General features: G+C 33.0%; 1 protein-coding gene across 1 annotated transcript; it reads left to right on the forward strand.

The window, feature by feature from the left end:
* The first annotated feature begins 340 nt into the window (after nucleotides 1–340).
* Nucleotides 341–11,693, forward strand: LOC148302267 (nucleolar protein 6-like). Its single transcript, XM_088271878.1, has 13 exons — nucleotides 341–574; nucleotides 732–1,839; nucleotides 2,752–3,031; nucleotides 3,319–3,633; nucleotides 4,749–4,894; nucleotides 5,038–5,229; nucleotides 5,769–5,966; nucleotides 6,981–7,284; nucleotides 8,067–8,320; nucleotides 9,732–9,946; nucleotides 10,546–10,743; nucleotides 10,855–10,956; nucleotides 11,510–11,693. The coding sequence occupies exons 1-13, from the start codon at nucleotides 542–544 to the stop codon at nucleotides 11,654–11,656; spliced, it is 3,492 nt and encodes a 1,163-aa protein (XP_088128004.1). The 5' UTR covers nucleotides 341–541; the 3' UTR covers nucleotides 11,657–11,693.
* The last annotated feature ends 1,303 nt before the right edge of the window (nucleotides 11,694–12,996 follow it).

Raw genomic sequence — 12,996 nt, forward strand, 5'->3', positions numbered from 1 at the left:
TCGGATAATGATAAGAGGATCGACTCACGGCACCCTCTTTACTTTCTACGGCGCACTAAATTGTTTAGTAATTATTGTCCTATTTACTTGAATGGAAAAGATATGAATCTCCTAGTGTTTCAATCGGTTTGAGTTGTAAGGATGTAAATAAAAATTACCTGTTTTTATTCATCTCGTTTTACACCCTTTCATATTTGTTGTATTTTGCCTTCAAAGCTTTGGTGCACAATTTAGCACACATCTATTATTTGAAATAGGTACTTATCTAATCATTTAAGTTGGTTGCATTTTTTATTGCTGTTCTCTCTGGTTTTGAAATGTCAAAGAAATAACACATTTTGACAGATAGTTTCGGCCAGTTTCGGCGCACGTGGGAATCTTGAATTTTTCGCTTAGTTTAGTTCGCTATTCCCCATTTTTTGTCTGAATTTTGATTTACAATGGAAGCAGTTTAATATAAGTTAGTTTAATAATAGCATACAACAAAAAAATCCATGTGTTAAATTTACACAAAACTCATTTCTACATAAATTCTACTAAAATGAAGAAGGAATCATTGAAACGAAAACCTGTTGTAAGCATTTATTTCAATTGAAGTTAATACAATTAAAATATAATTAATAAATGATAGAAATGTTAATTATATTATGAAGTCTCTATTGTTTCCTTGCATTACTTAGTTTTTTACCAATAATTTTTCTGGCATACCTGATTATTATTTACATTTTTAGCAAACACAAAATGATAGTGAGTCGGATAATGAATCTTTGCCTGATGATACGAACAAAGAAGACAATATTTCGCAGATTAAACTATCAAAAAATAAAAAATCTAAGCCTTTAAATTTAAAACACGATCCAAAAAAATCTGCCAAGCTAACAAAACAACCGACCACCGAAGAGTTAAATCGATTAAGAGAAACAGAAAACTTATTCAACTCTAATTTCTTCCGTCTTCAAATAGAAGAAATTTTGAAAGAAGTTAGTGTGAAATCGAAATACGTGACACAATTTCAAAAATGGTTTAGTGATTTCAATACTTTCCTCGCAACTCTCGAAGACGGCCCGACTTACAAGGTATCCGATCAGGAGTGGCTATCTGAATTAGGAATTGAAATTCCTTTCATCCAAGAGCCATTTGATAACAAAGGTTCGTTTAGGTTTGTTAAGTGCAAACAGTCCACCATTATCGGCTCACACAGTTACGGTTGCAACTTGGGACCTACCTTGTCCGTGGATTTAAAAGTGGAGATCCCGAAGGAATCATTTCACAAAAATGATGACATTAATGAAAGGTACCTTCGTAAAAGAGCGCTTTACCTCAGCCATCTGGCGACCAAAATAAGCGACTCAGGATTGGTGGATGATTTGAAGTTTAAGCTCCTGGATGCTTCGAATCTGAAACCTGTCCTTTTGTTCAAACCCTCCGGCAAAGCTGGTAAACATATTTCTGTCGTCCTGCACATAACGACAGGGGAAGAAAGCTTTAAATTGTTCCGGTTTAATCCTTCAAGGAGCAATATTCGCGAGAATTGGAGGCTCAATAAACCGGAAGATCCGGATGAGGACAATTTCTCATCCCCGACACCTTTCTATAATAGTGCCGTCTTGCGAGATCTCACATGTGAAATTAACCACTCTTTTTTGGTCAAAACCATAAGCGAGAATGAAAACATAAAGCACGGCATCTTGTTGCTAAAAGTGTGGCTGAAGCAGCGACAAATTTCTACCTTTTCTGGATATATAATGACTATGCTCGTCGCTCATTTGGTGCAAATTCGACGTATCAATAATGCAATGAGCAGCTACCAAGTCATGAGGAATGTGTGGACTGCTTTAGGTAATTTGTTTGTTTGAGTGTAACCTTTAGATTTTAAATTTACATGATAATTAATTTTTAAAACATAAATTAACTCTGGTTTTTAACCATTGGTATATTACTATTTAATCTCTCGAGTAGTAACATATCAATGACATTTTAAAACATTGTTTGTTATAGTTCGGTAAAACATATAAATGGCCGAAAAATGATTAAATTGTGTTGTATCATCAATAGAAGGCGTTGGTAGTCCAAATGCCGACATAATCTGGAAAAAATTAAGACATAATCCGTATTGTAGTGGTCAGTACCTTTGGCTACCGGGCTGGAGGCCCGGGGCTCTTTTCCCAGGGGGCTCAAAATAAATATAAGTGTTTTTTTACTCTAATATTTATTTAACCCTAGATTACAAAATTTTCCTATGAGTGATGTTATTACTAAACATTCATATAAAATATGACAGAAATAAAACAAGAATAAATAAGATGATCAAAAACTTTTATTTTTTCAGAAGTATAGTAACATTCTTTGGGTTAAAGATAATCTTTGCATTTAAGATCATGTAATAATGAAAAAAATAATGGTACTTTAGGAAGGTACTGTGAAGCAGGGGGATTGGGAACGATGCAAATTTTTTTCTTCTAGGAATCGTCATTTTGCTGGCATAATTTTTACAATATTTTAGTATTATAGAGATAATATTACCCTGAATCTCAGTGACGATCACCTCAATTTCGTGTACTTAACTATCAAGATAACACTATTAATATATGATGGCTGCGGATGAGGGTTAGAAGAAGAAGAAAAAGAAGGAGAAGAAGAGCATTAGATATGCAGTTTGACACAACTAACTCTTTTATACGTTTAATGTTAGTCACTTTTCACTCTTGAATGAAAATATTAATTGAGGATTTTTTTTTACATGTTTTGTAGGATCGAGCGAGTGGGATAAAAATGGAATTTCATTATTTACCGGAGAACCTGATCTTCATCAGCCTGCAACGGCTGAGTTCCATTCTCATTTCCCCGTTGTGTTTGTAGACCGATCTGGTTATTACAACATATGTTCACACGTTGGTCTGGATATATATAATACAGTTCGACATGAGAGTCAGTTGGCGGTGACATTCTTAGACAGTCAACAAATGAATGGCTTTCTGCCACTTTTTATGATGCCCGTCAACTTTTATCATAAATATGACCATGTTATAAGGTAAAATGGATCTCATTTTTACTTTTATAATACGTTTTGTATGATATATATTTTAAAAACATTGTATCTCTGCCTTTATATGTAAATATTTGTTTTTACCTTCTATTAGCATGATGATGGTCCAATAATAATGAAATTATAATCGGTCAAAAAAAATTGTGAAATTAAAATGTCAATCATTTATTTTAGTTATAACATATGTAATTTTTAAACCTTATTCTGGAAACTTAATGTTTCAAGCATTCCAAGAAAATATCCATCTGCTTTACAAAATTTATTATTTCCAGGATTGAAAACACAATAAATTTGAGACTAGCAGTAATGAAACACATCAGAAAGGAAACTAAATTGGACTGTGGAGCCGACATGTATTTTGCAACTGAAAAATACTTGTTAGAATTGATTCGCAGAGGCCTCGGACAAAGAGTCAGCCTCGTAACTCCAAAATGTTTGTCGGAAGAAGATTTGACATGGCCACTCACCAGCAAGGCTGGTCATATGGATCACCCATTTATCTTTGGTTTAAAATTAGACCCGGAGTATGCTTTTAATACCATGGATAAAGGTCCCGAAGCTAATGTTCCGGAAGCAGAAAAATTTAGGCAAGTGTTTATATAAACCCACAAAGCCACAGTAAGATATATATCGTCCTCATACAGGAGAAAATGACCAAGTGCATTTTTTACAAAAACGTGATTATTGACTATTTGACATCTTACTAGTTCAATGTTGACCTCGAAAAAATCCCAAAGCGATTTTTAACTTGGAAGTATAATATGTTGACTTGTTAAAAATGACTAACTAAGCATTGATGACTAAAGTGTAATAACGGTTAAATGGCCCTCCTGAACATTTTACGTTTTCATATTATTTTTTGACATTTCATCAAAGATGAAGAAGAATATGGAAGTCTGGGCATTTACGGGGCTTACGACCGTCATAGGCTGGTTTGAGTGATCACTTTACACACGTGTAACATTCACCAATTCTACCCATTATTGACAACCACACTACTCAAATTCTTCGAAGTTCTATATATATGAACCAATTTAGAAACTTTGTTCTTGAATCACTAGAACTTCACTAGAATTGGTGAATGTTACACGTGTGTAAAGTGATCACTCAAACCAGCCTATGACGGTCGTAAGCCCCGTAAATGCCCAGACTTCCATATTCTTCTTCATCTTTGATGAAATGTCAAAAAATAATATGAAAATAACTCCTGTAATTGGAGATAATCCAGATTTTGTGAACAAGTATTTGGACACACTCAAAATGTTGTAAATTTTACGTTTTGTTAGTTGGTCACTTTCTCCTGTACGACTATGATATGTAGTTTTCAATTTTCAGATAGGTATGCATATATAAATGTATTACCTCGATATAATGAATCTCAAAGGGTTTAGAAAAAATATCATTTCAAGTGATTTATTATATTAAGCTTTGGAAGGTTCAAAACCTGTTACATTTCAAGTGATTTATTATATTAAGCTTTGGAAGGTTCAAAATCTGTTACATTTCAAGTGATTTATTATATTAAGCTTTGGAAGGTTCAAAACCTGTTACATTGACGTTTACTCTCTTAATATCACCAGAGTCGCCTGTTATGTCTGTGTGACATTTGTTTTTTATTTTATTTTGATTGAATTGTATGTATGGATTTTATCTCTTACTATGCACAGTAATATAATAATTAAAAGAAAAATATATTTTGTAGGGCATTTTGGGGATCAAAATCAGAATTACGCAGATTTCAAGATGGATCTATATCCGAGGCATGTGTATGGAAGACTGATTCAACAATGGCTTCTAAACGGTTAATTGTCAAACAAATACTTTGCTATTTACTGCAGACCAAATTGGGTAGGTTAATATTGTAATAATATTTTTATTTAGTCATTGCATTGGTTAAATTTATCAATGGTTTTATATATAATATACATGAAATGCTTGGTCAAAACTTTATGATCCTCAATTATTTGAATATATGTGTTATCTGTTTTTAGGTATGGACAATAAGTTATTTTATATAGCTGATCAGTTTGAGTTCGTATTGCACAGTAAACGGTTTCAGCCGGCTAATTTTGATTACGGAACGGGTGAAGAGGCAGCTATGAAGATAAGTTCTGCATTTGACAGCCTTACAAAAAGTATGAGATCGCTAACTGACATGCCGTTAGAAATTAACTCGTTCCATGGCAAGTATTAACATTATTATCATTCTTTTAACACGTTGATTGCCGACCTGAAAAGCTGGATTTCAGGAGATGACCAAATTTTTTAAACTTGCTAATATTTTTTTAACTGGGTCTATATTACATTGTAAAGTGTGTCTTTACTTTTAATATTATTTAAGTAATGTTTAGCATTAAGGTGGAGACTGACCGGAGCATTTCGTCGTAACATAACGTCGCAACATGGCTCGCGGCGAGCATCAGCGAGCATCCGAAACTATGGATGGAGCGCTCGGCTCGCTGTACTGACTGCCTGAATGCTCGCATCGTAACATGTTACGTTACTCTATGTTATGTTACTCCGGTCAGTCTTCATCACGGTAACGCATGATCGGCCATCGGCTGACGAGCTGGGTAATGCGTATACACGTGACCGGTAGTCAACGTGTTAAACTGGCAAAAAAAAAAATCAGATTAATCATAATGGTTTTGATAATTTTACCGTACACTTTGTGCATGTAACTTTTATAATGGAAAATTTAACAGTTGTATTATTTTTTTAGGTATATCTCCGGTATTTAGTTTCTCTGATCCAATTCCCCACTTACCGTATGCTCCATTGAGTGTTAAAGGTTTCACCCACTCCGAAAAGTATAGACTTATCCGTGATGAAGTAAAGCAAAACCCGATCAAGAAAAGTGAAAGAGTAAATCTGTGCTCACCTTTGTTCACTCCAACGTTGAGAGTCATAATGCAACTGAGTAAGAATTTTGCATATTTTTAATTAAAACACAGTTTTGTTTAATGAAACAGTGTTTCCAGTAGTTTGTCCTAGCTACGTTAAAAACGTAGCTAGGACAATTTAAATATAAAACTAAAACACTTGTATCAGTGTTCAAAATATGTATGTTCGAAATTCATCAGTTTGTATTTTTATCTGTTGATAAAAACATCTGTATTTCTCGAAACTAGTTGCGTTTACACTAGTAAAAATGTTCTTATAAAAGTGTTGTATTTTTATATTGAAATCATCATGTTATTGGGCGAATTAATGCCAAATCAATAAATAATAAATATTTGACGAAATGAAACAACATCAAGACAGATTTACACCACAAATTAAATATGTGTCAAATAAATTAATAAATAAATTAAACCTCCAAGCACAAGAGCTCGATCTCTTTTTTGGAGAGAACTGCGTTTTTAATTTTAAGATTGTTAGAATATGAATTAAAATGGTAAAAAAACATTGTAACCATATTGAATAATGTATATATATTATTTGCAATGATCTTCTTTACTTCTTCAAACCCTTATTCGCACCCCAATGGTGCATAGGGCACTGCATCATATAAATGCAGTGGTATCTTGATCATTAAAACATAAAGGATAGGTGATCAGCCCTCCGCTTCAGGTACCAACCAGTCCAGGGTTAATATTGAATAAATATCAGAGTGAAAAAGTCACTAATATTTTTTGACCCCTTCCCCCTTGGGAATCGAACCCGGGTCCTCCAGAACAGTAGCCGAACGTGTTGACCATTACACTACAGAGGCGGACAATGCAATGACAGTAAAAGCATATTACCTTTTTTCTCATGGCGCGCACCACCCATTGATGTGACTTGATTGTTTTTCAATGCGTAATTATGTCGCTCCTTTACAGTGTTTTCTCACCCTTTAAATGCAGAGGATTTATTCCTCTTTATCTCCATTATTTAACTATATCAATTAGTTAATTAATAGAACTATATCAATTTTTTCTTCAATAAACAGGTCAGAGTGGGAAGTGGCCGGATGATCTAGAGGCCCTTCGTAGAATAAAGACGGCATTTAACATGCAAATATCAGAAGCCTTGAAGAGCCAGTGCCAGTTGACTTCACACCCTTGGAAAGACCATGTGGATGTGTTCAAAGATGGCTACGTATTCAGAATGGAAATTGCACACTGGAAAGAAATTACCCTAATGAAGGAAATAGTGGATAAAGATGGTGTGACCAAGTATAGAGATACGGAAGAGAGTTTAGAAGTGGAGTACAGGTTGGTGCATTTACCTAGACTGCGGATTGCACTTCATGGGTATGTTGACTACATTCATTTATTTTATACTCTTATTTTTTGCTTTTTACAATGCATGCATTATTTGAATAAAAAATTATGAACGTCTTACTAAGCAGAACCAGTGACTAGATGTTCATTTGCATTATAAAAAAATATTTCTCCAGGAAATAATAAAACAAATAATAAAACGTAAAATTATCTAAATTTATTATTTTTATTATAAAATAAAGTAATATAAACAACAAAAACTATACAAATAAACACTGTGAGAAAGATATAGATTTTAAGAAATAGTGATATTTACAACATTTTGAGTGTGTCCAAATACTTTTTCACAAAATCTGGATTATCTCCAATTACAGGAGTTATTTTCATATTATTTTTTGACGTCTCAATAAAAAGATTCTTTTCAGTTTATGCTCAATAAAAAGCTTCTTTTCATCTCACCAATAGATGTCTCTAGTGAAGTTCTAGTGATTCAAGAACAATGTTTCAAAATTGGTTCATATATATATATAGAACATCCAAGAATTTGAGTAGTGTGGTTGTCAATACAAGGTAGAATTGGTGAATGTCACACGTGTGTAAAGTGATCACTTAAACCAGCCTATGACGGTCGTCAGCCCCGTAAATGCCCAGACTTCCATATTCTTCTTTATCTTTGATGAGATGTCAAAAAAAAGTATGAATAGTGATATTTACCAATTACATAAAACTTTAATTATAAAAAAGAGTTGAGATTGTTTATTAAACACAATAGAATGAATGTCTTACTGATTTTTCTAAAATGTATGTTGTAGATTACACCACGGCAACAAGGCGTTCGGACCCGCAACATGCCTAGTGAAGCGCTGGTTGAGATCACACATGTTGGATTCCTTCCATTTTCCTGATATCTGTATCGACATGTTAGTCGCTCATGTGTTTTTACGACCTGAACCATTCCATGTGCCAACCCAACCGCAAGTTGCCTTCTGGAGGGCTCTTCAAATGTTCGCATCCTATGACTGGTCTACGCAAATGATTATTTTAAATTTTAATGAGGATTTAACAAGTACGTACAAAATATATATTTTTTCATAGTCATATTACATTAACGTACCCTAAAACTTTAATACTTGAACTTTGATGTGTTACTTGAGCCCAGTACAAAAAAAAAAGAAATTTGTATTTGGTCTACAATAATGAACGTATTGACATGATTAATTTTTTCCCTGACAGGTGACACTTATTGTCACGATACTTCGATCGATACCACGATCTAAATATTTTTTTTTATACTGGGCTCAAGTAACACATCACAGTTCCAGAGCCCCGTTCTACAGTATTAAAAAATGTATATTAAAGGTCGAATTAAGATTACATGGATTTAAAGGCATAAATTGGACTGAGTCCGTCTAATATGAAAGAGCACATTTTTTTCTTATTTCTTTATTTAGTTCCATGTATATAAATAACATTGTTTAATATCGACAGCCCCCACGTAAAGTAATCTATCTGCAAATCTGTTACTTTACAGGAGAGAACTTAGAAGATTTATTCAACATATTTTTTTTGATTAATTAACGATTTTATCTGAAATTCTAAACTAGTATTATATATTCAAAAACATGATAAAATAATGTTTTAAAACTTTATGCTTTGTCAAAATCAAGTAGTTAGCTTTTTAGGAGTTCAGTTCATTTCGAAAATTCCATGTAGATAGCGTCTTATATGCCTGAAAATTAGGCGTAATTTATTATTATTATTTTTTTTGTTTGTTTATATTTGTTGATAACGGTCAGTTAATAACATACACCAAATATCTCAAAATTGACAAAAATGTAGTAAGAGCACTTTACGTAGGGCATGTCGACATTATAACTTACATAATAATACATATTTACATTTTATTTGCATACTATCCTAGTCCTTAATGCAAAACATATCATTAATTTACTAGCACTAATTAGTAACTAAAACTAATGTTTATCTTTCATTTATCCATTTTATTTTAATTTTAAAATTCTTAGATAATGTTCCTTTTTCATGTCATCTGAATTTAATTTGTTTATTAATTTGTGAACTGTGGCTTTTTTATGCACAACTCCTAGCCAATGTCAGCAACTGTGATATTATAAAATTTGTAACTTAGTAAAAAAATTACATTTAAAAAAAAAAAATAGAACAAAAAACATTCCTATTTGATCTGAAACTTGCCCATCTCTTAAGGTGGTGACTGACCGGAGCATTTCATCATAATGTAGCGTAACATCGCTCGCAGCGAGCATCAGCAAGCATCCGAAACTATGGATGGAGCGCTCGGCTCGCTGTACTGACTGTAAGAATGCTTGCATCATAACATGTTACGTTACGACGAAATGGCTCCGGTCAGTCACCACCCTTACAGTTTATACACATTATGTAATTATTTTTTTATTTTACTCACCAAAAATTTATTCAAAGTTTTATGATTATGGTTTTAGGGGAAGAAATAACAGAAGTGGAGAGCAGTTTTACTGCCAATAGAACAACACAACCGGCAATGTTCTTCCTCACGCCTTACGAAGGGAAGAAGCCAAGTGTATGGAGTAAGGCAGCTCCCACTTTCCAAGTTCTGGCCAGGATACAGATTTTAGCGAAGGAGGCTTTGACTTTTGTTGATGATATTGTCTTCAAACAGTTCTCCAACGATGTTGATGTGAGTTCACCGATATTTTTATCCAATGGAATTATGTCGTTCATGACATTAGATATTACATACTTTTTCAAAATACGTATATACCTACAGGTTTACAGTTTAACCGTTGAATTTATTACAAGGAATATTTTGATGTATTGTATGTAGATGGCAAAAACATAATGTTTTAACATACTGTAGAACGGGGCTACTTGAACTTTGATGTGTTACTTGAGCCCAGTACAAAAAAGAGATCTAAATCTGTATTTGGTCTACAATAATGAATGTATCGTGACAATAAGTGTCACCTGTCAGGGAAACAATGAATCATGTCGATACATTCATTATTGTAGACCAAATACAGATCTAACTTTTTTTTTGTACTGGGCTCAAGTAACACATCAAAGTTCAAGTAGCCCTGTTCTACAGTACCTTTTGTACTATTTCAAACAATAATTATTTTGAGCACCAACATTGTCGATAATTTTATTATTTTTATTTTTATAAATGTGCGATAAACGACAAACCATTATAACGTGATAAAAACTAATTGGATTATATTTTGTATCATGCTCTGTACATCTCTGATCATATTAAAAATCAGGAATATGATTTTTCAGATAATTTTTAAACCTACCATTGAAGGATTTGACGTGTTAATACATCTCAATCCTGAATTAAATCCATTGAATTTTTTGGATATTAAGAAAAGCGCTAAAGGTCTTCCTAAGAAGTGCAATCTCTATGAAAAATCTGATGATGAACTGTTCCCAGTCGTCGATTTTGATCCAGTGCAAATCTACTTAAAGGAGTTGAGGGTAAGTAGAACTGCTAGATGAAGTGATTCATATTAATTTTTACAGTATTCATTGATGTTATGTCACAAAGTTATATTTAGTATTTAATAAAACATTTATTTTGAATTGCAGTCCAGTTACGATGAATTCGCTTTATTCTTCCACGATTCTTATGGCGGAGATGTAATAGCGTTATTATGGAAACCCCCAGCACTGGAATTCAAAGAATTTAAGGTTTGTTAGATGTATTTTCCTTACAAAACATTTTTACATACATAAAAAGTTTGTGTCTTATGTCTGTATACAATATTTATCCATTATTTTTATATCACAAATAACCCAGTAGCTAAATGCCATACAAAAATCAATGATATTGCATTAATAAACTAAGCAATTTTTCTTTTGTAAGTATTGCAGTGGTGGTAGTCTTAATCTAGTTTTTGAGACTCCAACCTTGTTTCGTAAGCTAACTTATTGAATTATCCCATTATTTTCAACCCTTGACTGAAAATGATAGTAACAAAATTCTTAGGAAATTAAAATCTATATAATTTTAGTTATAACCATTCTTTTTCTTCTAAAATTGATATTTTTTGACTTGGGCCACAAAGTTATTAAAATTGACATTTTTTAAATTACCATCATAGTTTTGATTAAGGCAAATCCGTGATTAAATAGAATATTTGTAATAATAAGTTACAACACACGTTTGAGATGATTTGTCGTTGCAGCACAATATACCAGCACAATATAAATGAGGCATTATTTTTTGTTTTTTGTTTTACAGACCTCTTTGATGAACGGGCGGAAACCGAGTGAGAGAAGTGGAAAAACTGGCCTTATAGCTGATCTGGACGCCATTCTTGATGGGTGTCTTATCCTAGGTGAAGGATTAGTGAAAGATATAGAAAATAAAACCAATTTGACATTGTGAATTATGGATTATATTTGAAAATAAAGGTTATAAATTATTTTATTTTATTTAATGACAAAACAATAATAACGACATACTGTTTATTTCCTTGATAATATTAACAAGACTTGTAACATGAAATCAGTCATCACATTATAATATTAAAATATTGTTAAAATATATTTTCTAAATTATCAGATCCTTCAATAGCAAACATGTATGATGTATTTTTTAAATGTGTATACCAAAAAAGTGTTATACAGAATGACGAAAAAGTAATGTAAATTGTGCGCATCCCCTTTTTCAATTCATGGTAGATTCATACATGACTTTACACTGATCACTCCTGACTTTTGAAATAAAGTGTGTCTCAAAAGTTCTTTGCCTAAGTGACAAAGAATACCATATTGTATTTTTTTTTTCAAAATACTTCTGCTTCTTACGATTGCGGAAAGCATGTGTGAAGGAACAAACTACAGAGGACGGGGTCATTCTCTGTAGTTTGCACCTTGTAGGTTAAGCTACCAAATTATCCCCGACATGAGTTGTAGCAAGTACAGCAAGTTGAAGAGACGAGCAGAAGATAGAGAAGGGTGGATACTGACCATGAAAGAAGCAAACCAATCACGTGTCCAAACCATCTCAACGCACCATTCTTCATTTTATCGATAATGTTCATTTCAGCCTTCCATTCTTTCCTTATTTCAACATTCGAACATCTATCATACATCGTTTTACCGCACATTCGTCTGAGGGATCGCATTTCGACTGCATTCAGTTAATTTTCATCCTTCCTTTGCCAATTCCATGCTTCACTTCCATACATTAGCGTTGGAACCTGGACAAACCCTGCAAGAAGAGTAAGAAATATAAATATTCATGTGTTCCTATTATGGTGTGGACTGACCGGAGTCATTTCGTCGTAACGTAACACGTTACGATGCGAGCATTCGTATAGTCAGTACAGCGAGCCGAGCTCCTTCCGAGTACACCATCCTATATTCGGATGCTCGCCGCGCATGTTACGTTACGACGAAATGCTCCTATCAGTCCCCACCTTAATATTTACAAATATAAAATCACTCAAAAAAATTGCTGATTTTATTTCATTTATTGTAACTGCAGACAGTTGGTAGAATTCCATATTGAATTGTTGGATAATATATCCAAAATTAAACACGATTAATGGATTGAATTCTACTTCATTTACATATATGATATGTGACGCGTTTCGTCTTATTAAGACATTATCAAACACTCAAGTGAGTGTTTGATAATGTCTTAATGACACGAAGCGCATCACATATCATAAGTTTATGTAAATAAAGTAGAATTCAATCCATTAACCGTGTTTAATTTTG

The sequence above is a fragment of the Brachycentrus maculatus genome, unplaced genomic scaffold (genome assembly GCF_059751285.1).
Source record: "Brachycentrus maculatus isolate JH-2025_06_01 unplaced genomic scaffold, ASM5975128v1 h1tg000469l, whole genome shotgun sequence".
NCBI classification, from domain to species: domain Eukaryota; kingdom Metazoa; phylum Arthropoda; class Insecta; order Trichoptera; family Brachycentridae; genus Brachycentrus; species Brachycentrus maculatus.

Bases quoted from the DNA above. Each gene is read 5' to 3' on its own strand.
- LOC148302267 (XM_088271878.1), top strand. From the start codon at position 542: ATGAAGAAGGAATCATTGAAACGAAAACCTGTT. The intron at 3,032-3,318 runs GTAAAATGGATC...TATTATTTCCAG, and splicing joins AAATATGACCATGTTATAAG to GATTGAAAACACAATAAATT. The intron at 10,744-10,854 runs GTAAGTAGAACT...TTTGAATTGCAG, and splicing joins TCTACTTAAAGGAGTTGAGG to TCCAGTTACGATGAATTCGC.